This window comes from Callithrix jacchus, chromosome 1 (assembly GCF_049354715.1).
Source record: "Callithrix jacchus isolate 240 chromosome 1, calJac240_pri, whole genome shotgun sequence".
In the NCBI taxonomy this organism is placed as follows: domain Eukaryota; kingdom Metazoa; phylum Chordata; class Mammalia; order Primates; family Cebidae; genus Callithrix; species Callithrix jacchus.
The window spans coordinates 171,992,501-172,020,156 of NC_133502.1; the positions used below are offsets into that span (position 1 = coordinate 171,992,501).

A 27,656-nucleotide genomic window follows, 5' to 3' on the forward strand; every position below is an offset into this window, starting at 1 on the left:
CAGGTTTCCAGGGCCCACGCTGTGAGCTGGACATTGATGAGTGTGCATCTCGGCCGTGCCACCATGGGGCCACCTGCCACAACCTGGCCGATCGCTATGAGTGCCATTGCCCCCTTGGCTATGCAGGTAACTGCCCAGGCCGCCCTGGGAGGAGATCTGTAATGTGGACCCGCCAGCTGCTGGCTCAGAGTGTAAACATCATGGCTTCAGCTTTGACTTCGTGTAGGGACGTCCCCCGGAATCCTGGCAGCTCTGGGATATATACACTTGGTCTGACTACAGAACTGATGCTTCATGGGTTTACCTGGAAGCTTTGGGTGAGAGCATATAGGTGCGGGTGCTGGCACGGTGTGTGGCACATCTCAGGCACTTGATGTTATTTCAGTTCAGCCTAGGGTTCAGCTTGGTTCTGGGGGTGGAGGTACCCCTCAGGCATCTCTGGCAGTGTGGACATACCTGGCATGGCTTTAATGAGGATGCTCAGATAGTCTTTCTAGCACGTACTGTAGGCCTGTGCCAAGCTGTCATGTAGACACATGACAGGCACCATCAGCTCATTTGAATACTCCTGATGTGGTCTGGGATACAATGTGGACCCCTGGCATCTGGTCTGGGGGAGACTCCTAGTCTCCCCAAGAGTTCTAGCATGGAGACACCCACGGTCTTGTACAAACTGTAGTGCTGATGCACCCCATGGATCACTGCTGTCTGGAGTGGGATAATATGTATGTAAGTGCTCAGAAAAGTGAGTGGCATTGAGGGCCTTTTGCAGAGTATGGCCCATCCCAGGCCTACCCATGGCATGGTCTGAGCCGAGAGCATCCTGGAGTACCTTCCTAGAGAGGCCTGAAGTCGGGAAGGAGGGTGCAGCTGGGGACAGGTCTGGGAGCAAGGCTAAGTCCAGGGCAGTCTGGAGTCTGCAGTGTAGATACTCTGGATTCTACTTCAATCCTGAATTCAGACAACTGTACTCTGAGGGCAGAGGGCAGTTTGAAGTCACTTCAGAGCAAGGGGTACAGATTGGGGGGCTGAGTTCCAGGGCAGGGGGCCTATAGCAAAGAAATGGCAGCTGATGAAGAGAGATTTGGGAAGCCAGTCCATGCACCCTTATCGTTCTGCTGTCTGTGTCTGGTCTGGGTGTGTTAGTGTACATGTCAGTGCAGGCCACGTCCGACCGTGTTTCCTAGTTTGAAGTTCGGTTTTGCATCCGTAAAGATCTGCGGGTACCTGGGGCACCTCTGCTGAGTGCGTGTGTGAGGAGCGTGTGGGTGCGGGGAATGTTTGTGTGTGAGCAGTGGGTTGTGTACCCGATGTGTGGCACTCGCATACTTCGGGTAACTCTTTCTGGGTAAGTTGTGGATGTGAGTTGGGGCAGCATCTGCCATGACTCATTCTCTCCTCTTTCCATTCCAAGCTGGGTGGGGGAGTTTGGGATTTCCAGCCGAGCCCTGGCTCCCCCTGACACAGCGGGTGGGAGTGGGGATGGGACGGGAGGAGGGAAGGGTCATGGGAAGGTGGGGTCATGTTTTGTGCTCAATGAACTGAGAAGGGGGAGGGTTCCAACTGGAGTCTGCTGGGCCTCTGGGCCCGCCCTTGACCCAACCCTCTTAGGGGGCAGGGCCCACTGGAGTCCACAGTGACCCTGAGCTCCAGGATGATCTCAGATGGTGTATCTGAAACCCTGGGACTCCAGCTCCCTTCCTCTCCACCCTCACCCTGGGAGAGCCACTCAGCGATCTTGATTTGCCCAGGACTGTGAGGGTTCCCAGGACTTGGTACTTTCAGTTCTAAAACCAGGACCGTTCAGGGACACAAGGAGGAGTGATTACCTTCCTCCAGCATCTCCGGCCTCTCGAGGGTCTCAAAGCCATCAGCGTGGGCCTTCGAAAATGTAGGTAGGGCCAGGTGCGGTAGCTCATGCCTGTAATCCCAACACTTTGGGAGGCTGAGGTGGGTGGATCGCTTGAGGCCAGGAGTTGAAGACCAGCCTGGGCAACATGGCGAAATCCCTTCTCTACAAAAAAATACAAAAATTAGCCGAGTGAGGTAGGGGGCACCTGTAATCTCAGCTACTCTGGAGGCTGAGGCACAAGAATGGCTTGAACCTGCGAGGCAGAGATCGCATCACTACACTCCAGCCTGGGAGACAGAACAAGACTGTCTCAAGAAAACAGAACAAACAAATAAAATGTAGGTAGGACCAAGTCACTCATCCGTCTGAAACTTTCAGGATGAACCCAGAGGTTACCTGGTCCCCAAGGCACTAACACCTCCCACTCGACTGGCCGCCTCCACCCTCTCCCTTGCTTCCCACCCTCCTAGCACCCCACCCTAGGGCATCGTGGCCCTGCTCGCCCGGAACTTGCCTCCAGCTGCCTGCCATCAGCTGCTGCCCACTGTCCCCTATCTGAATCCTTCAAAAGCCTCTTCTTCCAGGAAGCCTTCCCTGAACAGAGCAGACCCTGGCTATTGCCTTCTCAGGACCCACCTCTTTTCCTTGTTGAACTTGGCAACATCAAAACCCAGCTCATGTATGTAATTACTGGCTGAATCCCCCCATCTCCTGGCCTAGACTGCTGTGAGCCCTCTGAGGGCAGGGCTGTCTGTCTCATTTCTCTCCCTGCGGTGGCTGGCGTGACCCCCGCCCCCACCACACGCGGCTCTGAATAAATTAACCTACAAGTCTCTATCTCCTAGTGGGCCTGGCTCCGCCTCTTCCGCCCTGCTCCAGGTGTCCATCCCATGCCCTGTGTGTCTCCGGCCCTGTCCAGGCGTGACCTGCGAGACGGAGGTGGACGAGTGCGCCTCGACGCCCTGCCTCCACGGGGGCTCGTGTCTGGACGGCGTGGGCTCCTTCCGCTGTGTGTGCGTGCCGGGCTACGGGGGCTCCCGCTGCCAGCTGGACCTCGATGAGTGCCAGAGCCAGCCGTGCACGCACGGGGGCACGTGCCACGACCTAGTCAACGCGTGAGCGAGCGGCCGGGCAGGGGACTGGGGCGCCAGGTGCCCGAGGGCGGGGAGGGCCAGAGGGTGCGGGGCTGAAGGGGCTGGTACGCGCTCAGCTCCGGCCGCGTGCCCTCCCCAGGTTCCGGTGCGACTGCGCCGGCACCGGCTACGAGGGCGCTCACTGCGAGCAGGAGGTGCTGGAGTGCGCATCGGCGCCCTGTGCGCACAACGCGTCCTGCCTTGAGGGCCTCGGGAGCTTCCGCTGCCTCTGTTGGCCAGGTGTGTGCGTGTGAGTGGCGGAGAGGCAGGTGTGCACGTGCGTGGCCTGCGGTGGAGGGGAAGGTGTGTGTGTGCATGTGCGTGGCCTGGGGCGGTGGGGTAGGTGTTGCGTGCGTGTATGTGGCCTGAGGTGGAGGACAAGGCGTGTGCATGCGCGTGCGCAGCGTGCGGTGGCAGGTTATGTGCGTGCGCGTGCGTGGCCTGGGGTGGAGGGAAGGTGTGTACATGCGTGTGCACGGCCTGGGGCAGCGGGTAGGTGTGTACGTGCACGTGCGTGGCCTGGGGCAGTGGGTAGGTGTGTGCGTGCGTGTGCGCGGCCGGGGGCAGTGGGTAGGTGTGGGCGTGCGCATGTGCGGCCTGGGGCGGCGGGGCAGGTGTGCGGCTGTGCGCGTGCGTGAGTGCCCGCTGGGCCCTTGGGACTAGAATGTGTGTGACTGCACCTGTCGGAGCATCAGTTTCTTGATCTACAAAATAGGGCTGATTGTGGCGCCCGCTCCTGGGGTTGCTGCGGGGAGAGCGAAGGTGCAATGCCTGGGAAGCCCATGGCACGAGCATGACAGCTCCGAAGGGCTCAGTAATTAATACTAGTCACGGTAGTAAGACTAGTAATAGCAGCAGTAGGCCGCTGCTGCTGAAGGCTGCCATGGTCATCCCTGCCGCCCTCAGTGTGTTCCTCCCTCGCATTTGGTGGCTTATTCCAAGCTGCGGTCCCTAGCTGGCCCTGGCTAGCCATATGACAGTGAAGAGGTGCTGCCTGATGACCCCGTGAGACCTGATGCCCCCGTGTGTGCGTCCCCAGGCTACAGTGGTGAGCGATGCGAAGTGGACGAGGACGAGTGTGCAGCGAGCCCCTGTCAGCACGGGGGCCAGTGCCTGCAGCGCTCCGACCCGGCCCTCTACGGGGGCGTCCAGCCCGCCTTCCCTGACGTCTTCAGCTTCCGCCACGCAGCGGGTTTCCTCTGCCTCTGCCCTCCTGGCTTTGAGGGTGAGCCCCCGCTGGGGAAGCGGTCATCCCGTGTTCAGGTGCCCAGGGAGGGATCTTGTGCCCTCTGCCACCCCACGCCCGGCTCTGCCCTCTCTCTCGGCCTTGGTCTCCCTAGCTATAGAATGGACCCTCTCAGCCCCTGCCTGGCTCTGAGAGTGCAGGTGGGACCCACACCTGGGCCTCTTGCAGGAGCTGACTGCAGCGTGGAGGTGGACGAGTGTGCCTCACAGCCATGCCTCAATGGAGGCCACTGCCAGGACCTGACCAATGGCTTCCAGTGTCACTGCCCAGATGGCTATGCAGGTGTCTGGGGTGGGGCGGGCCCTGGGACTGTCAGAATTGGTGATTCTTGGGTGAGAAGGTCCCTTCTGTCTGATGTGTGGATCGATGAGATCAACGAGATCAGGGAGGAGGAGAGCGTGGGGGCCCAGGTGACCACTGAAGGTGGCTGAATTAGGACTCGCTTTGGAGGTGAGACTGGGGATCAGGAGTATAGTCCTGGCAGCTGGGGCCTCAGTGGGCCGAGGTTGTCCTGGAGAATGAGTGGGGGGATGGGCAGAGAACCCTGTACACCCTCAGGGAAGACGAGGCAGTTTGGCCAGGGAAGAGAAGGAAAAGGGGGCTACTGCAGAGAGTTGAGGGGCAGCATCTGTAGGAGGATGACCCTGACTTTAGAAAGCTGGGGCCTGTCAGGCAGGAGCTGGGGGTTCAGAAAGTCTCCCCCTGCTGTGGGCACATGCAGATGCACAGACACAGGACATTGGTGACTGTCCAACTGAGTGTCCCTGGCCCCTCTGGAATGCCTGTCACACCTCCCCCATGCCCGCCCACATTCCTGCTGGGGCACACTGCCTCCTCTTCCTGGCAGGCTCCTGGGCACAGGCTCCTCCACCAGGGGAAAGAGTTGCTGATCACGCATCTCCCCCACCCTCACTCACCTAAAGATGGTGGGACTCAGTGTCCCCCATCCCTGAATGCCCAACACTCCTGGGTGTCCTGAAGGCCCATCCGCTGCCCCCATGGACCGAGGTTCCCCAAGTCCCATTCCAAGAACCACAGCTTCCTTGGTACCTGGCACACAGTGGGCCCACACAGCATGCCTAGCCTCTGGGAAGCATTTGCTGTGCGTTTCATTTCTTCATTGCCACAGCCCCATGAGGCAGGGGTTTAAAACCCCATCTTACAGCTGAGAGCATGGGGGGGTGTCATCCCCTGGGTTCACCAGTGTCAGCGGGAACCCGGCTCATTTCCCAGTTGAGCTCAGCTGTTGGGTAACTGGGAGGGCAGACCTCTGTGTTCAGAGCCAGGGAGGGGGACCCCAGCTGCAGGGCTGGGCTCTTTGCCCATCCTCCCTCTCTTTGGGCCGTGATGGCCGTGGGGGAGGCCAGTGCCTGGCATTCCTGAGCAGACTTTGAAGGAGGCAGCTGGGCCAGGCAGGGAGCTCTGCCCCCACCCCCAGCCTCAGTGCCCGCCCACCACTCTCAACCTGTCAGGGGCCATGGCAATGGGGTCGGGGGCTCTGTGGATCTTTCTGGGCCACCTGTGGCTCCTGGCAGGTATGGAGGATGGGGCCCTGGGCATGGAGAGGTTGATGGGTGGTGATTCCTAGGAGGAGGTGCATTTGTGAGCTGGTCAGGCCAGGCTTCAAACCCCGGTGGCCTCTCTGGGCCTGGGTTCCTCTAGCTGGAATGTGGCTTGAGCTGAGTTATAGTTGGGCTATGGCTTCTTGACCCAAGGCGGGGCCTGAGCACCTGGAGGGAGGATGAGGCAGCCCCTTCACAGCCAGTGTGGGGGCCCTGGGGCCGAGGGATTGAGGGGTTGAGCCTGGGGCAGGGGGCTACTCTAGAGTGCCTCAGGTGCATGTGCCACCCCACCAGCTCCTCCATTCCATCACTCTGCCTGTAAAAGCCATCCCATGCCCTTTGCTGGACACCAAGGACATATTCAGGTCGCTGAAAGAGATCTCAGCTGAGTAAACAGATACTTTTAATACAGGGTTCTAGGGAGCTGTGTCTGGGAGTGGAGAGTGATACTATGGTTTGAGGTTGGGAGTTAGGGGAAGCCTCTGGGCCCTCTGTGTTTGGGCTTTGCAGGATGAATAGGAGTCTGAAAGGAAGGGTAAGGGAGAATGAAGCATTCATTCATTCTGAAGCATTCATACACCTGCCCGCTGGCTGCCACCTGTATCCCTATCTTTGAGTCTGGGGTCCACAGTTATGTCTGCAAGCAGACAGAACAGTATGAACAAAGCCCCAGAGGCAGGACTTTCCAGGAAATGCTTGGAGGAATGGGAAGTTCAAGGTCTTGGGAAGCAGGATTGAGGCTTGAGAGCCTGGTAGAACCCAGCCCATGACGGGGTCTTAAATGTCAGGGTGTGTGATGGGGCCTTAAGCAGTAGAGGAACCTGGCCAGGCGATGCTTTAGAAAGAGATCTCTGGCTACTGGTGGAGATGGATGGGAGAGGGCTTCTGAAGACTGACAAACTGGAGGATACCAGAGAGCTGGTAAGGCAGGAGATGAGGGGAGGGGTGGAGAAAGGGGGCGTTGGAGAGTGTTTAAGAGATTAAATCCACAGGGCCCGGAGACTCACCAGACATAGGAAGGGCATCTTGGATTCTGGCCTATGGAGGTCTTCAGGGGCCGTGAGAAATCCTTTGGGAATTGGTTTGGTTGATAGGTACTGAGGTCCCTATCATAAGAGGTATGTAAGTTCTGGGTCAATACTGTGGTTCTGGCCCCAGACATTACTGAGCCTTGGCTTGGTCTCCCTCAAAGGGCCGACATGTCAGGAAGATGTGGATGAATGCCTGTCGGATCCCTGCCTCCATGGCGGAACCTGCAGTGACACTGTGGCAGGCTATATCTGCTGGTGCCCAGAACCCTGGGGTGGGCGCGATTGTTCTGTGCAGCTCACTGGCTGCCAAAACCACACCTGCCCGCTGGCTGCCACCTGTATCCCTATCTTTGAGTCTGGGGTCCACAGTTATGTCTGCAACTGCCCACCTGGTACCCATGGACCTTTCTGTAGCCAGAATACCACTTTCTCTGTGATGGCTGGGAGCCTCATTCAGGCATCTGTGCCAGCTGGTGGCCCCCTGGGTCTGGCACTGAGGTTTCGCACTACGCTGCCCACTGGGACCTTGGCCACTCGCAATGACACCAAGGAAAGCTTGGAGCTGGCATTGGTGAAAGCTACACTTCAGGCCACACTCTGGAGCCACGGTACCACTGTGCTTGTCCTGAGACTGCCGGACCTGGCCCTAAATGATGGCCATTGGCACCAGGTGGAGGTGGCGCTCCGCCCAGGGACCCTGGAGCTGCGGCTCTGGCATGAGAGCTGCCCTGCTCGGCTCTGTGTGGCTTCTGGTCCTGTGGCCCTGGCTCCCACAGCTTCAGCAACCCTGCTGCCTGCCAGGATCTCCTTTGCCCGCCTGGGGGACATGGCTTTTGCAGGCTGCCTCCAGGACGTGCATGTGGATGGGCACCTCCTGCTGCCTGAGGATCTTGGTGAGAATGTCCTCCTGGGCTGCAAGCGCCAAGAGCAGTGCCAGCCTCTGCCTTGTGTCCACGGAGGGGCCTGTGTGGATCTGTGGACTCATTTCCATTGCGACTGTCCACGGCCCTATAGGGGTCTCACATGTGCTGATGGTGAGGAGTGAGCCAGGTGGGAAGGCAGCACCCAAAATCTGGCTCCCTCAGCCTGCAGGCCTCACACTGGCACCTTCTATCCCTGCAGAGATTCCTGCTGCCACCTTTGGCTTGGGAGGCACCCCGAGCTCTGCCTCCTTTCTGCTCCAAGAGCTGCCAGGCCCCAACCTCACAGTGTCTTTCCTTCTCCGCACCCGGGAGCCTGCTGGCCTGTTGCTCCAGTTTGCCAATGACTCCACAGCTGGCCTGACAGTATTCCTCAGTGAGGGTCGGATCCGGGCCGAGGTGCCAGGCAGTCCTGCAGTAGTGCTCCCTGGGCGCTGGGATGATGGGATCCGCCACCTGGTGACGCTCAGCTTCGGGCCTGACCATCTGCAGGACCTGGGGCAGCAAGTGCATGTGGGTGGGAGGCTCCTCGCTGCCGACAGCCAGCCCTGGGGTGGGCCCTTCCGAGGCTGCCTCCAGGACTTGCAACTCGATGGCCACCGCCTCCCCTTCCTTCCTCTGCCACTGGACAACTTAAGCCAGCCCAGTGAGCTTGGTGGCAGGCAGTCCTGGAACCTCACTGCAGGCTGCATCTCCGAGGACACGTGCAATGTAAGTGTCTAGGGGTGGGTCCTTTTCACAGGATCTATTCTGCTTCACCAGGGGTGTGTCTTTTTGCTGATGAGGAAATTGAGGCTTAGGAGGTGAAGTGACCTGCACAGGGTCCTACTGCAGGAGGGTGGCAGGGCAGGATTTGCATTCACCCCCTCTCCAGCTCAGCTTCTCCTACCCTCTGGCGGTTCTCATGCCTCCCCCAGCCAGTCCTGGTCTGAGAGAGACACCCTGACAGAGATTGAGGGCTGCCTGAGCCTTTCTGCAAGAGTGTACTTGAGGGGGCAGGGCCACCCATTTGATCAGGAACAGAATTCCACCAGCCCTGGGGTTGGAACAGCATGGGCAGGAACTCTGGTTCCTCTCTTTACTGGCTGGGTGACTCAGGCAAGTGGCTTTGCCTCACTGAGCCTCAGATTTCTCATCTATAAAATGGGGATGCTAGTAACTTTCTCTCCGCTCGTTTGTGAGGAGATACGTCTGTAGTAGGGGCTCAGTGGAGAAGCACTGCGAGGCTGGCTATGGTGGGTGATGCCAGCTGCAGTCCTGAGCCGCCTCCCACACTGCCTCTCCCACAGCCTGACTCCTGTTTCAATGGTGGGACGTGCCTCGTCACCTGGAATGACTTCCACTGTACCTGCCCTGCCAACTTCACAGGGCCCACGTGTGCCCAGCAGCTGTGGTGCCCTGGCCAGCCCTGTCTCCCACCTGCCACGTGTGAGGAGGTCCCCGATGGCTTTGTGTGTGAGTGTGTGGCCTGGGCTGCTCCCGTGCTGGGCGCTGGACACCCAAGCTGGTTAGATGCCATCTGCATGCTCAGGGCTTGTCAGATATTAGTGGACCAGGCATGCCAAGCCCCAGGGCAGTGTGGCAGGGCCCCCGAATGCGGAGGGACAGAGTATCTGCAGGAGGTGAGCCAGTGCTGGGCTTCAAGGCCCAGCCACGGGAGTGGAAGGACATTTCACTGAGGGGGCACAGCATGTGCAAAGTCCCTGAGGTCAGCAAGAACAGCAGAAGTGCAAAGGGGTGAGCAGGAACGGGGTGGGAAAGTTGAGAGGCTTTGTAGACGTCCAGTGAGACAGCTCTGACTTTATCCCCAAGGGTAGCGGGGAGCCTCCGAGGGTTTTCAGGAGAGGGGCATGACCAGATCTGCATTTTACAAAGATGACCGGCTGCAGTGAAGGGTGAGCCTCCGCTGTGAGGTGGGGCAGTTTCACGGAGGAGGGAAGGGGCCAGATTCTGCCGGGAGTTGCTGTTGCTGGGCCTGTGACCTGGAGGGTCGCCTGAGTATCGCGCTTTCCCCAGCGCTGGCCTGGAATTGCCCCTCTGGGGGTAGGAAATACATTTGAGGTAGAAGTGAGGGTGGCGGGGGGGCGGCTCCAGTTTCCAGGATCCAGGATGAGATGATAGGTGGGTGCGTGTGCCCCACCCCCATGATGGGCCCCAGTAAGTGGCTCGTCTGTCACTCCCTGGGGAGAGTGGGGAGGTAGCGTTTCTGGAGAAGATTCTGTGGGCCATTTCCTGAAGCTCCCTTTCTCCGCAGGTGTGGCCCAGACCACGTTCCGGGAGGGTCCCCCCGCCACATTCAGCGGGCAGAACGCGTCGTCGGGGCGCTCACTTGGCGGCCTGTCACTGGCCTTCCGCACGCGCGACCCCGAAGCCTGGCTGCTGCGCGCCGCAGCCGGCAACACTGCTGGAGTGTGGCTGGCGGTACGCAACAGCTCGCTGGTGGGCGGCGTGCGTGGAGGCCGTGGCCTGCCTGGCGCTGTGCTGCCCATGCCTGGGCTGCGCGTGGCCGATGGCGCTTGGCACCGCGTGCACTTGGCCATGGAGCGCCCGGCTGCTGCTGCCTCGCGCTGGCTTCTGTGGCTGGACGGCGCGGCCACGCCGGTAGCACTGCGCGGCTTGGCCGGCGACCTGGGCTTCTTGCAGGGTCCAGGTGCCGCGCGCGTCCTGCTGGCCGAGAACTTCACTGGCTGCCTGGGCCGCGTGGCGCTAGGGGGCTTCCCCTTGCCCTTGGCGCGGCCCCGGCCAGGCGCGGTCCCCGGTGCTCGAGAGCACTTCATGGCCTGGCCTGGGGCGCCGGCCCCGATCCTCGGCTGCCGCGGCGCGCCGGTATGTGCGCCCTCGCCCTGCCTGCATGGCGGCGCCTGCCGCGACCTCTTCGACGCCTTCGCCTGCACCTGCGGCCCAGGCTGGGAGGGCCCACGCTGCGAGGCCCATGTCGACCCCTGTCACTCTGCGCCCTGTGCCCGCGGCCACTGTCACACGCACTCCGACGGCGGTTTCGAGTGCCGCTGCCCGCCCGGCTTCGGGGGCCCGCACTGCAGGTGGGCCGGGCATAGGGGCAGGCCCCGCCGGTGACCAGGGCTGGGGTGGGCTGCAAACTCCCTCTGGGGCTGTGGAGTGGAAGAGAAGTCCGCCAGGTTTGTGGAAGAGTGGCTTCCCTTCCCTGATCCTCATGCTCTTATCTGTGACATGAGGAAGATGGTTTGATTTCATAAATTTCCTGATAAAACAGATCAAAACACACCCAGTTAGCTTGGAATTTCAGATAAACAGCACTGTGGTCTGGGGCTGGGAGCTGCCTGCCTTATACGGAGGTTCATTTCTGTTGGTCGCAGGTTAGGGCACAGTGAGGGGGAGTCAGGCTGGAGGGGAGGGGCCATGCTGGAGGGCGGGGGTCAGGCTGGAGGGAAGGGGCCAGACTAGAGGGAGGGGGCCAGGCTGGCGGGGATGGGGGTCAGGCTGGGGGGGAGGAGTCAGGCAAGAAGGAGCCAGTCAGACTTTGGTGCTTCCCTTATTCACCTCATGGTGGCTCTCTGGGGAGCTCAGTGTATGAAAGGGGATCTGGCTGGCCAGACCCCTCCTTCTCCCCTCAAGAATGTCCAGGTGTTGTGTTTAGGAGCTGCTTTTGTACAGAGTCCTTGAATTTTGTCCTCAGAGTCCTCTGAGTCTCTGGAAAGTGAGTGACAGTCTTGTGTCCCTTCCCTCCCACCAGGGACCCCAATCCCATGACTGATGGAGGAGGGCCCTGAATTCCTTGCCTGAGAACACAGGCTCAGGTGGCCACAGCGGCTGGCAGGGCAGGTCCCAGGCCTCCTGCACCCCACTCCAGCCTCTACTCCCTCTCCAGGTTGCCTGTCCCATCCCAGGACTGCAGCCTGAATGTCACCTGCCTCAACAGCAGCCGCTGCAAGGGTGGGTCTCCTGCTGCCAACTGCAGCTGCCTGGAGGGTCTTGCTGACCAGAGGTGGGTCTGGGGGCCTAGGAACTGGGAGGCAGTCCAATGGGTGTTCCACCAGCCAGGGCGGGGCAGGGGTCCTCACCCACCTCCTCACCCCTCTCTGGTATCACAGTCACCACTGTCACTTGAGTTTCCTTCCATGTCTTCCAAGACCATCCTCTATGATAGACCGCTGCTGGGCAGCAGTGACCTGGTGGCTGTTCTGTGTCCCACAGCCTCAGCCCGCCTGTGGGACACTGTAAAAGTGCAGGTTCTGGGTCCTGCACACAGTGGTGTCAGCTCCTGGGCACCTGCCTTCACACAGGCTTCCCCAGCACCCCAACGGGGTGAGAGTTCCTCTCAGTCACAGCTGCTCGTGGCCACCTGGCAGGGCCCAGCTGGGCGGGAGCAGCGCATGGGGACAGTGGATGGATAAGCGCTGATGCTTGCTCAGGGTGGGGTGGGCAGCAGAGCAGTTGGGAGCACAAGAGGCAGCCATGGGAGGAGCCGCTTTCTCAGCCCCTTTCTCTCTCCAGGTGTCAGGTCCCCACCCTTCCCTGTGAAGCCAACCCCTGCTTGAATGGGGGCACCTGTCGAGCAGCTGGAGGGGCATCTGAATGTATCTGCAGTGCTAGGTTCTCCGGCCAGTTCTGTGAAGTGGTGGTGAGTGATGCCAGGGGTGAGGGGCCATGGACATGGCCCGCTGAGCCCTTGGCAAGATGCTGTGGGGAGTGGGGACAGTATGTAGCACCGTGGGGCTATTCCTGGGCCACTCTGTCATGGAAGGGGCAGCGAGAGGAGCCTCCGGTCCCTTCCACACTCCCCACACGGAAGTATTTCCACTCCAGGGAGAGCTTTGGGGGCTGCCACTGTCTGTTGGTGAAAGCACAGAGCTCCTGGCCGGGTCAGGGGCTTCCCCAGAGTGCCCAAGGCAGTGGCAGTGAGGACAGATGGTCTCTGCCGATCCAGGATTAAGGGCCCAGAGGATGTAGGCGTTCTGGGATTTAGGTTGGTGAATCCAGGAGACTCTCATCTCCAGGGGTTTCTGAGCCAGTGTCCTGAGTAGGAAGACACGGAGGGGCTTGGGAGTCTGCTCCAGAGTAGGCTTGGCTGCTGTGCAGGCTGCCCCCAACCCCAGGGGCTCAGCCCAGGAGGGGCCTGGACAGACCAAGGCGGCAGGCTGTGAACCTCCCCACCACACTCCTTCCTGGGCTTGGAAGGGAAGTCTGGGGAGCAGCCTTGATCTCCACAGGCTTCTGGCAGCCTGGGTCATAAACCACAAATCCCCTCCACTTACTGGGAATGTTTCCTTTCAAGTCGAACTTTTACAGCCTCTGGCTTCCCCACCCAGCCACCTCCCAGAGCAGGGGGAGGAAATGGCTTTACAGCTCCTCCCCCAAAATGCCCAGGGGTGGAGGCTGGCAGGGCCCACTCAGGACCGAGAGGAACTTTGCTCTCTAGCTTTGGAATGCAGGTCACAGCGGGCTGAGAAGCCTGGAGGTACAGAGGGAGGCTGGTGAGTCTGAGACCCTGTGTGCCTCCCGTGCCTCTGGAATCCTTAGATCCTGGGACTTCAGAGTCCCAGGTCTGTAGAGGCTTTGATGGGGTGTCCTGGGAGCCTGTGACTGGAGACAGCAAGGAGGTTTGCTGCCCCCTCTCCCCAAGCCTGGGATGAGGCTCGCAGGGACAAGCTGTCAGAGCAGCCCCCCCCACCCCCCTGCCACTCCGCAGCAGCAGGCCAGCTCCGATGGATTCTGACCTTGCTATTGTGGCAGGGGGCCACTCAGCCCACCCCTGCTCCTGTTCATCAGACCCTTGAAGGCTTCTGTGAAACCCACGCACTGTGCTTAGCTCCTGCTGGGTGCTCAGTAAATGTCTGTCTCTGTCCTTCTAGCCAGAACTCCTTTGTCATACGGACTCCCCGAAACAGTGGCTCTGACAGGTGGTTTCCTGGCACTTGCCTGCATACTCCCAGGGCTGGGGGTCTCACCCCTCCCAGGGCAACCTGTTCCCAGCTCTGATTTTCTCTGAACAATCCTTGTGCTGCCCTCTCTGCTCTGCAGCCCCGGGGCCTCCCCTTCTCTGCGACCTAGGTCCGATGTTGTGTCTTTTGCAGAAAGGCCTGCCCCTGCCACTGCCATTCCCGCTGCTGGAGGTGGCTGTGCCTGCAGCCTGTGCCTGCCTTCTCCTCCTCCTCCTGGGCCTCCTTTCAGGGATCCTTGCAGCCCGAAAGCGCCGCCAGTCCGAGGGCACCTACAGCCCAAGCCAGCAGGAGGTGGCCGGGGCCCGGCTAGAGATGGACAGTGTCCTCAAGGTGCCACCAGAGGAGAGACTCATCTAGGCCAGCCTGGTGGCCAGTGCCAGCACCAGCACCTGGAGGTCATGGATGGTTTCTACCAGGAGACCCAAGGAAGCTGCTTCCAGGGCTCGGGACATTGCTACGGAGCCTCCGCCTCTGCCCCATTGTGAATGGACAAGCGGAGCAACTCAGGGAAGCAGAGGCCTAGAGGGGCCGTGGACTCCTCCCTCCCACCCACGGGGTGCCGCCTCGGCAGGTGTATGGCTGTGTGGGAGGGCACACGTGGGTGCACAGTGTGTTCAGGAGTGTGTGTGTGTCTGGAGAAGTGTATCTGGAGTGTGTGTTCAGGAGTGTGTGCGTGTATGTATCTGGAGTAGTGTGTACCTGGGCACGTTTGCTTGCAGATGCTAGTGTGCATCCCGACAGGGCTCCAGGGCATGTCTGCTGCTTTTGCTGTGTGTCCATGACTGTGTGATGGGCATAGCTGGTCCCAGGTGGAGGTGGCTGCAGCGTGGGGACAGCCATTCCAGCCCCGGGGCAGCCAAGCCTGCACGTTCTCCAGGAAGCCAGGCCAGGGCTCCCGCCTATTCCCCCAGCTCTGGGAGCTCCTCCTGCTGTGGAGGCAGCTGCAAGGTCAGGGAGGCTATAAGCAGAGGCCGAGTGGGCTTCTGGCTCCTAGAACAAATGTCCCCTCAGGCAGGTGTGTCTGCTAGAGCCAGAGCCAGTCATGCAAGGGAAGCAAAGACCCACCCGCTCCCATGGCCAGGGCAGCACGAGGGAGCAGAGGAGGGGCTGCCCTGAGCTTCTCACCCTGCTGTGGTCATTTGTGACATGGGGAAGAAGCCACCCCCTGCCTACCTCACAGGGCTGTTGTGAGGATCAGAGAGGACGGCAATGGGGAAAGAATGGACGTTGTCACTCCCGTCTGATGGGAAAGACCTCTGGGTGTCTGTTTAGGTGTCTGAAGTGTCATCTCCCTGGCCAGAGTTTCGGGAAAGAGTGGATAAGGAGCCTACTTGGGGTTTGGCAAGAAGGCCGGAGGGGCTTAAGAATGATGGAGCAACCCTTCTCCAGCAAGCACCCCCAGCTCGCCTGCCCACCTCTGGTTCTCCAGCTCTGGTCCGCCCTAACAGCCTGGTGAGCGAGCTCCTTCCTGTGATGACTGATTGCCTCTACACAGATTCTGCGAGAGGACTCAAAGGAAACCCTCTGGATTGTCTGCCCAGTAGAGGAGCTCAGCAAACACTGGCGCCACCTCTGTACTGGGGCTGGGCCTGCAGGGGCAGACTCAGGGGAGACTCTGCTGCTTGCTCCCAGCCCCTTCCCTGGCAATGCCCATCACACCGTGACCTCTGATCCCAGAAGGGCACCTGCCTGAGGGCCTGGCCGCCTTCCAGCCTCATGGACCTGGATATGTGCCCCTTCGTCCTTCCTGCTTCCCAGGCAAGAGATCCATTTACACTTTTGGGTCAACAGCTTTTCCTTTCAGTTTCAGTTGGTCCCAGCTGAAACTTGGCATGGGTGTCCAAGGTGGAGCCACGTGACCACTTGGGGGCACTGGGACATGGGACTGGGGAGTCAGCAGAGGCTGGGATGGAGAGGGGCTTGCCTGGTCCTTATCCCTGTAGGAGGTGGGACCAGCTTTCCCTGAACTTTCTCTACTACCCTTGGGAAAGTGGGCAGGAAGCATCTGGTTCAGTCGCCTCAGCTGGTTCCTGGGTCAGTTATTGAGTCAGGGATTTGGAAAACCTGTGTCAGCTGCAACTCCTAGGACATGTAATGTAGTGGTCCACCATGTAGATGAAAGCCAGCTGCCCCCGTCCCCTTCCTGGCTCCTATGGGTTCGGTGCCTGTCGTTTTCGAGGGCAGTCCTGTGAAGAGGAGTGTGGTCAGATGATGGGCAAGTGGGGGGAGGTGTAAGACTGGGTGTGTTCAGCATTTACTGTGGGTTGACTGCTCCACATCCCCCTTCCAAACAAACACCAGCATTCAACAGAGGCACATTCCCAGGCTGTGCTCTTGCTAATGAGACCTGTGGGGCGACTGGCCAGGTGTCTCCTAGAACTCTTTCCTGGCTCCTGGGTGCTCTCAACACCATTGCAGGCCTGCAGCCTGTTCTGTGGCCCAAGCAGGGCTGAGCAGGCCTGCTGCCAGCCCAAACCCATGCCTGATCTGTGAGGGGCAGGGCATGAGCTGGCTTAGAGCCCTGAGTGGGCGCTGGGAGTTGGCTCCTTCCCTAACTGCTCTGTGCCTGCCCCCAGCCTCTACAGGAGTGGGTGGTGAAGATGGCTCAGGGCCCATGTGGGGCCTTCCCTCCCCAAGAGCTTCAAGGACACGGGGATGCCAGCCTTTCCCCAAGATGATTTTATTGAATGTGCACACAAAGTTCACCCTTGGGTTTGCAGTCAGTCCCACAAGTGAAGACAGCAGTGATCGTGAGAACATGGGGCACTCACCCAGCCCCCAGTACAGCCTGGAGGCCTCAGGCTCCACCCTCCTTCCCAGGGGCCACCAGCACCTCCTCTCCTCCTCTGCCCTGTCTCGGATGAGGCCTGGGGAGTCTGCCCAGGGAGTGAAACTGGAATCTGTGCTGAAATACCCAAGTGCCCGGGAGGTGCTGCCATGGCCCAGGAGTGACATGGCTTCCCCAGCAGCCAGAACCCACTCCTGGGCCAGACAGGTCTTGGGTGACCCAGGATGGCCGCCAAGCCTCACCGACCATGTGCAGCAGTGACGGCCTCTCACAAAGGGGGTCCCTGGGTGACAAAGACCCCCTCAGATACCCCTGGGGAGACTGTGTCTGACCCTTCAAAAATAGGAAATGAGAGCTCCGGTGGAAATGCTCACAATTTCCTGCATGTCTCAGATGGTTGTTTTCTTACATGGTCCGGCCGTACTTTAACTTGGTTTATGGAAATGAATCAATTCACGATTCATCAAATCAATAAGGTAAAAAGGAAAAATAAAACATTCAATCTAACTTTGGTGACGCTGGCCTCAGGAATTTCTGTGCTGGCCTAGAGCTCTGGTCAGGTGGGGAGGGACTGGCTTCCAGCCCTCCTCCTGCTTCCAGGAGGCAGAGGCCAAGTGTGTCCTTTCTCCCTGGTGAAGGGGCTTATGGCCACTGCCCAGTTCCAACCTAGGAAGGCCAGGCAGCTGTGCCTTCCACCTCAGTCTGAGGCATTAAGCTTGACCTTCTAGTTGAAATCTGGGTTGCAGCTACCCAGCTTTGTCCACAAAGCCCCAGATGATAAGAGGCTGAGCCCCCAGCTTTGACAGTGATAGGAGAGACCAGCAGAACCTGGAAGTATCAGAGTGCCAGAGAGCTGGACAAGGGCTGGGGCTCCTTAAACACTATGGTTCTTAGTTTCCTTCTATAAATCCAAGTTGCTGGTGCTCGCAGCCACCATGCAGGGTGGCTGGGGCTGGGTTTGGCCATCACAAGGCAGCCCAAGACTTCCTGGTCCCCAGATCCTACCAGGTCAGAATCAACAAGTTTTGGGGTGAAGACACAGGAAAGCACAAGTGTGTGTATTGCTACAACAGTCTGGAAGTGCCCCACCAGGTTAACCCTCTAGCTCAGAGGGAGTCCTACCTCTAACCCCACAGTCGCCTGTATCTCGTGCAGATGGGCTTACACTGGAGCATAACCCTGCCACCTGTGTCTGAGGAGGTGGGTGTGCAGGGTCTGGCTGTGGTGGGGACAGGAGACCTGGCCTTCGGAGCCTCTCGGGACACTTCCAGAGGGAAGGTGGGTAGGACTCCGTCTGGGGCAATCACTGGCCCAGCTGACCTCTTTAGTGCAAAACCCAATCAAGGGTGCCGAGGAGGGGCAACCGTGGGGTGGGATGGGCACCCAGGAACTAGGTTGATTTCCAGGCTGGAGCTGGTGCCATTCCCCAGGGCCAGACCTCAGAGATGGGCAGTGTGGAAGGGAGGAGGGGGCAGCAGAGAGGGGTCCCATCCCTTCCCATCAGCAGAACCTGGGCAGAGAGTGTCGGGGAAACCTCAGAAGTGCAGCTGTGGACGGACGCTCGGGCCTCGGCACATCCCCACCTCAGGGCCTGGCTCACTCGAAGGTCTCCCACTGCTTCCTGAGCTGCTCCACCGAGCCTGGGGCTGGGGCCGGGGCTGGACTTGGGCTCACGTCTTGCTTGGTTTTCAGTAACAGATCCTCAAAGGGGTCTCTGGCCTGCTGAGGAACAGAGGGCTGCAGTGCTGGCTCCAGACCTTGGGGAGGCCTGGGAGGCAGAAGCGGGGGGTCTCCAGGCCTCAGGGCCAGCCCCTGCTTGGCCTCAGCAGCCCTGGCACTTGAGCGGGCCAGGGGCAACGTTCGGATCCTCGAGGGGGCGACTGCTGGAGGGCCCAGTGGCTGTAGGGGGCTGGTGTGCGTGCCCATGGGCATCTGGCCAAAGAGGTTGGGCATGGAGAGGGCGGAGAGGTTGGGCTGAGACCTGTGAGGGACACAGAAGCCAGTGCTGGACAGCAGGAGGCCAGATGCAAAAGCCGGCCCCAGGGAAGCCGGAGGGGCCCCGAAAGGCCCGGCTGGTGTGGAGACCAGGGGCAGGGTGGGTGGGGCCGCTGGCATGGATGGGACAAAGGGGTTGAGTGGTGGCTGTGGGAATGGAGTGGGTGTCCCCGCAGGGGGGAAGCTGAATTGGGGGGTGAATGGGGTGGCTACATTCGGGGCAGTATGGCGTAGCGGGAGGGTGCTACCTGACCAGGCTGTGCTCAGTGGGTCCAGGAGAGCAAGCAGTGCATCACTGCTAGTGCCTGCAGCTCTGGGGCCGGGGCTGAGCGGCTGGAGCAGTTCAGTGGGGCCTTGGGGGACAACACCAGGAAGGAGCCCTGGGAACAGGGCAGGGCTCAGGGCAGCTCGCCTGTCCCGATCCATCTGCAGCTGTTCTGAAAAGTCACCCAGTTCGGTGCCAGCAGCCTGGAGCTTGGCCGGGCGGGCAACGGGTGGTGGAGGCACAATGCCCAGCTCTGGGGTCTTCCTGCCTTGGGGCCGGGGGATAGTGATGCTGCCCAGAGTAGGGGTGGGCACCTCCTCCTTGTCACTGGGGTTCAGGATGCTGTCCTGGTTCTGGGGCCTTTGAGGCAGGGCCAGGGAGTTCCCGAGTAGGGCCAAGGGCTTCTCAGGCGAAGAGGCTGGGGGCTTGCTGGGGATGGCCATGTCGTCCTGGCCCAGGCTCCAGAGCTTGTTGTACGGGTGGGCAAGCTTCAAGGCCACTGCCATCCCGCGGCTCCTCTCGCTCCCGCCCAGGTCCAGCCTCTGTTGGGAGGGAAGGAGGTGGGCAGTGACCACAGGCTGAGTTGGAACATGTGTGTGCCCATTCTTACACCCTTCCTGTGTGCTGGGCCAAGATGTGTGGCCCATTAGCTCCTTAGACTTGGAGCAGCTGGAGGGACTCCCCCAGGTCACCAGCAGGGGACCCAGGTGTGCTGGGACTGCAAGCCCAGGCTCCTCTCACTGTTTGGCACGAAGGAACTCAAGAGGAAGCTCTCATCCCTTTATACCAGTGGTTGCCAAGGGGTTTTAGGAAAGGGACTCCACCTACTGGCTGGCTCTTTTTACTTTTCAGATCACAAGCACCTGTGACCACTGGTAGGCTCGGGAGGGCAAGTGAGACTCAGGGCCTGGTAGAAGGAACCCTGGCTAGGGAGAAAGGAGGAGGCCAAGTTTGAGTCCTGGCTCTGCCACTTCCAAGCTACACGGCCTGGGCACCACTCCCCTTCTCTTGGCCCAAGGTCCTTGTTCCCAGCAGGGAACACTCGTGAGTGACTGGAGCTCTGTGAACCCCACAGTGTGACCCAGTGATGCAAAGTCGAGAGCCCCCACTTGCAAGTGAGGAACCTGAGGCACAAAGAGGGGATGTGATGGATTGGAAGTCACACTGGAAATGGTACATTGATTTGCATTCATAATGCAGAACCAAGAACTTTGATCCAAAGGCTCTGCCAAGGAGCCGTGGCAGGGGTGGACACAATCCCAGTTCCAGCAGGGGTGCGAGGAGGGTGGCTGGCAGCACCCGCCCCCTGTCTGATGCACAGAGTGGGGTAGGTTTCCATTTGGCTCCAGCATCTTCTCCTACCATCACTGTTAGGGTGGAGTGGGCCCCGGCACCCGGGGAGGGCTTTGCAGTCAGACTGACCATGAGCGTTGGCTGAGGGCCTTGGAAAGTCACTGTTTCTCTGTTAGTCTTTTCCACTGTCACATGGGGGTCCCACCTCGAGTGTAGACAGTGCCATCCCCCTCTCTTGCCCATGCCCTACCTGATAGTCAAAGGTCCCTGGATGCTCCCTCAGGTCTTTGGGGGCACGAAGGTCCTCTAAGCTCTTGGCCTGGCCCAGTGGCTGCAGTGGGGCCTCCATGTCCAGGTTGCTAAAGACGTCTTCCAGAAGGTCAATGCTGGCAGCCCGGTCAGGGGGAGCTGGGACAGGGCCCACGGGCTTCCGCACACGCTGCTCTGGACTCTCTGCCTCGTCGCCTTCCGCACTGTCTGACTCCTTGAGTGTCCTATACGGCTGTGGCCTGTGGGGAGAGAGAGCAGGCTGGCCCCTCCCACCCAGGCCTTCAGGGAGGAGCAGGCAGCCTCCAGCCCAAGCACATTGAGGCCTTGAGGGGTGCACGCAGGAGCCTTCAGGACAGGAGTGTGTCCCAGGGTCTCCGTGAGGGCAGGAGTCTGGGAGGGTGCAAGGGTGCGAGCTGGGCATGCCAGTGGGCCTGGGGTTGGGAACAGGGGCATCGCTTTGGCTCTCGCTTGCACTGAGGGGACTCATTTAGTGCCCCCCAAACTACTTTTCATAAAACTGGCTAGTGAGCTTGTGAGACATTCAGACAAGGTGGAAGGAACAGGCAGGCCGGAGGGGCTCCCAGGCCGGCGGATGTGCCCTTCTTGCTCCCACGCCACTCCCGTGTGGTGACCTTTCCACAGCCCCAGTTGGGCTCTGTGAACAGCTCAGGGGGAACAGAGGCGGGGAAACTCCCTGGGGGATAGCTGCCCACAGTGTCCCAGGGGGAACTTGTCTGGGCCTGAGCTTGTCCTGATAACCTTAGTTCCAGCGCTGGTCATGCATGCCATTTCTTGCTGTGGGACCTATGGCAGGTCATTTAACTCTCTGAGCCTCAGGCACTCAGGGGTTGGTGGTGGTTACATGCGTAAATGCAGTGCCCGGCACACAGCAGACATGCAGAGAGGCTGGTGACAGCATCAATCGCCCTCCAGTGAACACGGCTGTCACACAGGCTCTGTGCTAGCAGCTTTCTGTACTTTTACACATCAAAACTTTTCAGCCATTGGCTTATGCCTGTAATCTCAGCACTCTGGGAGGCAGAGGCAGGTGGATCACTTGAGGCCAGATGTATGTTTAAGACCAGGCTGGCCAACGTGGTGAAACCCTGTCTCTACTAAAAATACAAAAATCAATGCGGTGTGGTGGTGCATGCCTATAGTCCCAGCTACCTGGGGGGGCTGGGGCAGGAGAATCACTTGAACTTGGGAGGTAGAGGATGCAGTGAGTTGAGATCACATCACTGCACACCAGCCTGGGTGACAGAGCGAGACCCTGTTTCAAAACAAAACAAAGAAAAAAGCACACACTACCTTGCAGCTGATCCAAGTACAGGTCACAAAGGGCTCCACTTGCATTCTGGTCCCATGGACCTGAGTCCCAGGACAACACTGGGTACATGGAGAGGCAGCGCCTGGGTCAACTCTGACCTGTAGTGGAGCCCCAGTGGGAGCTGCGTCTTGCCTCTTCTAACCCCAAGGCTGGGGCTGGTGGTGGCCCTAGGCCAGGCGGAGATGGTGCCCATGGCACTGGTAAAGTGGGGGAAGGGCACCACCTGGCGGTCTAGAGTAGGCTCACACTGAAGGCTCACTGAAGGAATCACGGTGGGGAACAGAGGAGACTGGTCAAACAGTCCCAGTGAGGGGCAGGGACTCCATCAGAGTACTGTCTCGCTTAAGCAATGCAAGCGGTCCATAAAGTGGGACTTGCACCCTACTTTATGGATGAGGAATGGAAGTTCAGAGCATTAAATAACTCATCTATTCACACAGCACCCCAAGAGGTGGGAATGAAAGCCAAGTTTGAGAGACTACAGACATCCCTCACTCACCATTACCAAGGAATTAGAGAGGCTTTCATCAAGATGAGCACAACCAAAAGGGTTAGAGTCAGTGTGCTGCTTAAACTTAAGGAAACAGTGTTCTTTTTAACCCATTTTGAGTTAGGATGGGCCAGTTTCTTTTCAAATACACATACACACAGAGGCCTGTACAGACCTCTGAGGTCATGGGCTAAGGAAGTGAGCCCTCACCATTATTTAAATAATTAAGGCATCAGTTAGTTCAAAGAGAATATGATGGAGCTGGGCCTTGGACTTCACCTGGTGGGCTCCTGGCTGGGAGCAGGGTGCCTTTTCCCAAAAGGTGTTTTACGTTGACACATGAGTAGACATTTCTTATGCCAATGGTCCTATTTTTGTTCTAATTAGCAACAGAAATAATAACCAATACATTAAGCCTATGACATCATAGATATTATTGCTTAGGAGAAGGCTAATTTTAAAAACATTAAAAAAATAGAAACTGATTTGATATACATCAAAAGTGATGTGGAGGACGGCGGATCACGAGGTCAAGAGATCAAGACCATCCTGGCCAACACAGTAAAACCCCGTCTGTACTAAAAATACAAAAAATTAGCTGGGCATGGTGGTGCGTGCCTGTAGTCCCAGCTACTTGGGAGGCTGAGGCAGGAGAATTGATTGAACCCGGGAGGCGGAGGTTGCAGTGAGCCGAGATCGCGCCATTGCACTCCAGCCTGGCACCTGGCGCCTGGCGACAGAGCAAGACTCTGTCTCAAAAAAAAAAAAGTGAGGTGTGATGCTTAAATGACACCAGCTTAGGCCACTACTTTCTTCTTTTTTTCTTTTCAAGGCAGTCTTGCTCTGTTGCCCAGGCTGGAGTGCAGCAGCACAATCTCAGCTCACTGCAACCTTCGCCTCCCGGGTTTAAATGATTCTCATGCCTCAGCCTCCTGAGTAGCTGGGATTACAGTGCATGCCACCACACCCAGCTAATTTTTTTATTTTCTTTTAGAGATGGGGTTTTGCTATGTTGGCCAAGCTGGTTTCAAACTCCTAGCCTCAAGCAATCCGTCTGCCTCGGCCTCCCAAAGTGCTGGGATTACAGGTGTGAGCCACTGCACCCGGCAAGGCCACTACTTTCCAAGTGAGGACACTGGGAGGGGAGTGATTTGCCTGGCTCCCCAGTGACCTGGTGACAGGAAAGGCTCAGGACCCGATAACCCTGTGGGGTTGATGACAGGAGGCCAAGCAGTCTGGGGTTTATAAGGTCCCCAGAGGAACCCATGAGTCACCCCAGGGGGAGGGACCTGATGCTGGGGCTTAGGAATGGAGAGGGTACAGGGGACACAAGGGAGAGGTTGGGAAAGGCATCTCCTGTGCAATGACCAAAACGATTAACGTGCTCCCTGGAAGGTTGCTGTGGGCACTGTGGGCATCCAGCAAAGGGCAGTTTCCTTTCCCTTAAAGGCTCCCATTAAAAACACAAAACTGTGTTAACAAGGGAGACAGACAAAAGCTGTCTCTCTGCTCAATCCCAGCTCAGAAACACTTGTGGGTGGAGGGGCAAGAGAGGATAAAGAAGGGAGGGTGACAGTAGCTTAATTTTAGGGGTGCCTGGATGGTGGGTGAAGCTTTTAAAATCGCTACTTGTAATTGGTATGAAGCTTAGGCTATAAATAATAATGATTAAAATTATCTTTAAAAAGTCAGGCACATCAGAACACTTGGATATGCTGGCATTAATATACACATTTCATATGAGGAACGTTTTCTTTTTTAACTTAGACTCTGACTCCCATCTCCATGGCTTTGCAAGGACTTGGAGATCAACAACCAGGCTAACTGTAGCCACCAATTGCAGCAGCAGTCAAGCACATTTTCCCCCTAAGGAAAGGGGACCAGTGCTCCCATATCACCCTGTCACCTCACTCTATTGTCACAACCCCTGTAGGGCTGGCAGAACGGACACCCCTGAGAGGTGGAGGTGGCTTCCACCCTGCAGGCAGCAGCTCCAGGCACCCCCACCCAACACAAAGGCAAGCAGCACCAGCCCCCTGCTTTCCCCATGCAGGCCCACAGAGTCACCAAGCCGAGGTCAGGGAAATGGAAGAAGGAAGGAGAGACCATTCAAAGGGAGCGGAGAAGAAAAAGCTCTCGGTGAAGCCAGAGCTCGGGCCCTCTTCCCGCTGGCATTCATCGTCAGAGGAGTCTTCGGAGAGGAAGACCGCATAGTGTCGCAAGGGCTTTACCAGGCTGGGGCAGAGGAAGACAAAAGAGAAGAGAACGGGCAGTTAGGGGCGCCCTCAGAACTTCAAGTGCAGGTGGGAAGCAGGGCTCTGGGCTCCATGCCTGGCCCTGCCTCCCTCTGCCAGCCTGGGGTGGGGGCTCCCAGGTGAGGGCCTGTTGGGTTCCCAGGAGAGGAAGCTGGTTTTAGACACAAAAGAAACTAAATTTGCCTCATGTCCAGAGCCTTAAACTCATGATCCATCACATGGGTCCTAGTAATTCCACTTCCATTTGGTTAACCCTCGAAGTTAGCAAGGAGTCACAGCTGAAGGTGTTCACTGCTGTTTATAATATCAAAACACGGAACAACCTACATTTTCAGCAAACACCATCTGGCACAGGGGCTGATTCTTGTCCTCCCAGGAAAAGTCACGTTTATGAAGACAGAGGTAAAGACAAGGCAGAACTGCAATCATGCTGCATTCGGTGTCATTGGCTTATGGAAAAACTCATAGAAAAAAGACTGGAAAGGTATATGGCTAAATGTCAGTAACAGCCAGTGGAATCATGGGTGATTTCTTCCCCCCCTGCTTCTTTTTATTTTTCTGTGTCTTATACAGTTTCTACAATGAGCATATCTACTCCAATAATCAGGGAGAAATAAAAAATTAAAAAGTTCAAGAAAAAAGTGAGCCATGTGGAAGCGCACTGGCGAGAAGGCCCTTTTCTGATTAGCGGCTACTCTCTGGAGTTTCCCTCAGATGCCTCTTCAGAGAGTCTTTTTCATCTGTGATGTGGAAATTAAATATTCATTGTTATAAAAAATGCATCTCCCTTGTCAGCCACCTGTGAGCCCTACCTCTATAAACACAAACAGATACACAGCCTGGAGAAGCTCCACACTCGGTTCCTATGAATTATATACTGACCAGGGCCCACCAGAGGCTGTGTGCTCAGCAGAGGTGAGCTGGACCAGGTAGACCTGGGTTCAAATCCTGGCCTGTGTGCTGGGGAGTAGGTGTCTCTGTGCACCTCACCAAGAGGTGCTTTGAACCTGCTGGGTATGAGCAGACCCAGGCAGACCCGGGGCGTTCCACACCCCTGACCCATTCTATGGGCTGGCTTGCTCTGAGGCAAGTGAAGTTTGGGGAGAATGCAGGGTAGGGAGGGCTGGCATGGCTACCTCCTCTCCCCTCACCGCCAGCCAAAGCCGTCTCCCTTCTCTGCTTTCCATGCTGGAATTCTTTTGAGGTTTTATTTCAGGAAAGAGCAATGTGCCCAAGGACATGAGAGCCACAGCTGGAGAGTGAATGAGAGACAGTGGCTGTGCGGGGGATGGGGCAAGTGGCCTGTGCCTGGGCTTTGCTGCAATCTGCAGGGCTCATGCTGATCCCAGCAATCTCACATCAGAACCCCTACTTCCTCCCACTGACCCCAGAGGCTGGCCCGGCTAAGACTTTTGTCCTGGAACTGCAGTAGAGGTTGAGGCTCTGGAGGGGAAGCCACTAGCTCAGGCTTACACACGGGAGAAGGCATGTCGCAGCGCTGGGCTCTTCTCTGCTCCCAGGCTGCCCTGCTGGCCGTCAGGGGCAAGACACAACTCAGCCCTTCTGGGACTAGAGAAGGTTCTGGTCCAGGGGGTATTTTCCCACCTCAGTGGAGAGGCCAGGAAGACCTGACTTGCAGGAATCTCAGGGCCAGGGCGCCTGGCTCCTGCCACCTCCATAGTGAATGAGAGAGCAGAAAGGCCACCCTCCACATGGCTACCAGAGTCTCTCTGAATCACAAATCCACAGTTGTCACTCTCCTGCTAAAACCTACAAATCTGTCATTCTGAATGGTGATCTTGCTGTGATTGGTGATACGGTGAGTAAATCAATCTGCAGAGCAAAGGGTTAGGAACGATACTGCGCAGGCATCTGCAGGGACTTGTCTCAAAGTTAGGGGGTGCCCACTCTCACTCTGTAGCACTGTCTGTTCTGAGCAGGTGAGAGGCTGAGGGTGGGCAGGCCGTGGGCTTCTGCTGCACTCTGGGGAGCTGGTGGGATGTGTTGCTGAGCGGCCGTGCCAAGCCTGAGCTCCGAGCAGGGCGGTCTCCATGCTCTATGTCGGCTTCCCCTGCACTTGGGCCATGCATAACATCTCTGTGCACACCAGGCCCTCCCTGTCACCTCTGCTTGGAGCACTAACTGCTCTTCGGTGGTGAAGACTCAGTTCAATGGGTCTTCGAGGAAGCTCACTGGAGTTCTAGCAGAGCTCTCTGGCTGTGTGTCCTAGCCCTTCAGACACCGTTTAACCTCTTGCCATTCTGTGTCTGGGTCGAGTTCATCAAGGAAAGGGCCTGGCTTCTTGTTCTCTTTCTCCCCACCTGGGCTAGGGCATGAATTCCAGGGAGGTTTGCAAATGAATGAAAGCCAGCCTGCTAGGGGACCCTCACTTAACCGTCTTCCTGGACTACACCACACTGTCCCCTTTCCTCAGATTGTGGCTGTTGCATAGAAGTGTTCTCTCTGGGCATCTCTCTGAACATCTGTTCTGATGTTAAGAGGTGAAGAATGGGACGATGTTTGAGGGTGAGGGTGTCAGGTGGGTAGGGGGATTCACGAAGTGTTTAAGACAATAATCAACAAGCAGGCACTGTGCTTTATAGAGGCAATTTCTACCCATCACAAGAGCCTAACAAGGTGTTGCCATACTGATTTTCTAGAGGGCGAGGCCTTCATGAGTCCACCCATCCATCTGTCCATCTGCACCCAACCAAGAGGCACTCAGAGCCCAGCTGTTGTGAGCAGACCCAGGCTAGCTGTGTACTGGAGCTTCACTGGTGAAGAAGTGGTGAGCGGGGACTGCAGCCTGGACTGGCCACCCCCAGGGCCCTCGCCCTCCTGTGAGTGGGGTTTGGCGTAGACACACACGAGGGGACACCAGCCCCTGCTTGGGCCAAACTGAGGGAGGCTCTCGAATGGCTTTAGAGTCTACCTTGAATGCCTTTCTGACACCTATCCAAGCATGGGCCCCCACCTCTGGGTCTGACGAGAAAGTACAGATCACAGTTTGGCACATTGGTGAAATGACACTCAATTTGCCAGGAATTTCTGGCTTCACACCTAGGAGCGCAGAGCCTCTGTGCTGGGCTGCACCTTAAATCAGGCTGCTGCAGGTCTGGCCACTGTCAGCATTCAGCGTCTCCCACACTGCTGTGATGGTGAAAGGGGCTGGGGGTTCCCAACCTGGTGAGACTGTGGCAGGTGGGGGAAGAGAGGGAACCACAGTTTCCAGCTCATAAGCCACTTTCCTTCTCTACTTGGATATACTGGCCAGGCCAGGCTGGTTGGGCAGTGGTTTCCACAGG

At 58.0% G+C, this 27,656-nt stretch overlaps 2 protein-coding genes across 25 annotated transcripts in view; one reads left to right on the forward strand and one right to left on the reverse strand.

The window, feature by feature from the left end:
- CRB2 (crumbs cell polarity complex component 2) overlaps positions 1-16,960 on the forward strand; it is a 23,985-nt gene extending 7,025 nt beyond the window's left edge. The window contains exons 2-13 of the mRNA XM_035257002.3: positions 1-126; positions 2,772-2,967; positions 3,086-3,225; positions 4,025-4,210; positions 4,400-4,513; positions 6,986-7,858; positions 7,947-8,455; positions 9,034-9,199; positions 9,999-10,785; positions 11,592-11,708; positions 12,218-12,344; positions 13,798-16,960. The exon at positions 1-126 is cut by the window's left edge and continues 198 nt beyond it. Coding sequence (XP_035112893.3) covers positions 1-126; positions 2,772-2,967; positions 3,086-3,225; positions 4,025-4,210; positions 4,400-4,513; positions 6,986-7,858; positions 7,947-8,455; positions 9,034-9,199; positions 9,999-10,785; positions 11,592-11,708; positions 12,218-12,344; positions 13,798-14,022 — 3,566 coding nt within the window. The 3' untranslated portion in view covers positions 14,023-16,960. The remainder of the gene's footprint in view (positions 127-2,771; positions 2,968-3,085; positions 3,226-4,024; positions 4,211-4,399; positions 4,514-6,985; positions 7,859-7,946; positions 8,456-9,033; positions 9,200-9,998; positions 10,786-11,591; positions 11,709-12,217; positions 12,345-13,797) is intronic.
- DENND1A (DENN domain containing 1A) overlaps positions 16,330-27,656 on the reverse strand; it is a 553,495-nt gene continuing 542,168 nt past the window's right edge. For 19 of the 24 annotated variants that reach the window (XM_078375906.1, XM_078375877.1, XM_078375918.1 and 16 more), the window contains 3 exons: positions 24,203-24,331; positions 20,257-20,515; positions 16,330-19,255 (listed from right to left, as the gene is read on the reverse strand). In XM_078375906.1, the coding sequence (XP_078232032.1) occupies positions 18,050-19,255; positions 20,257-20,515; positions 24,203-24,331 (1,594 nt within the window). In that variant the 3' untranslated portion in view covers positions 16,330-18,049. The remainder of the gene's footprint in view (positions 19,256-20,256; positions 20,516-24,202; positions 24,332-27,656) is intronic. The other 5 variants (XM_078375962.1, XM_009002741.5, XM_078375971.1 and 2 more) reach the window with 1 other exon arrangement.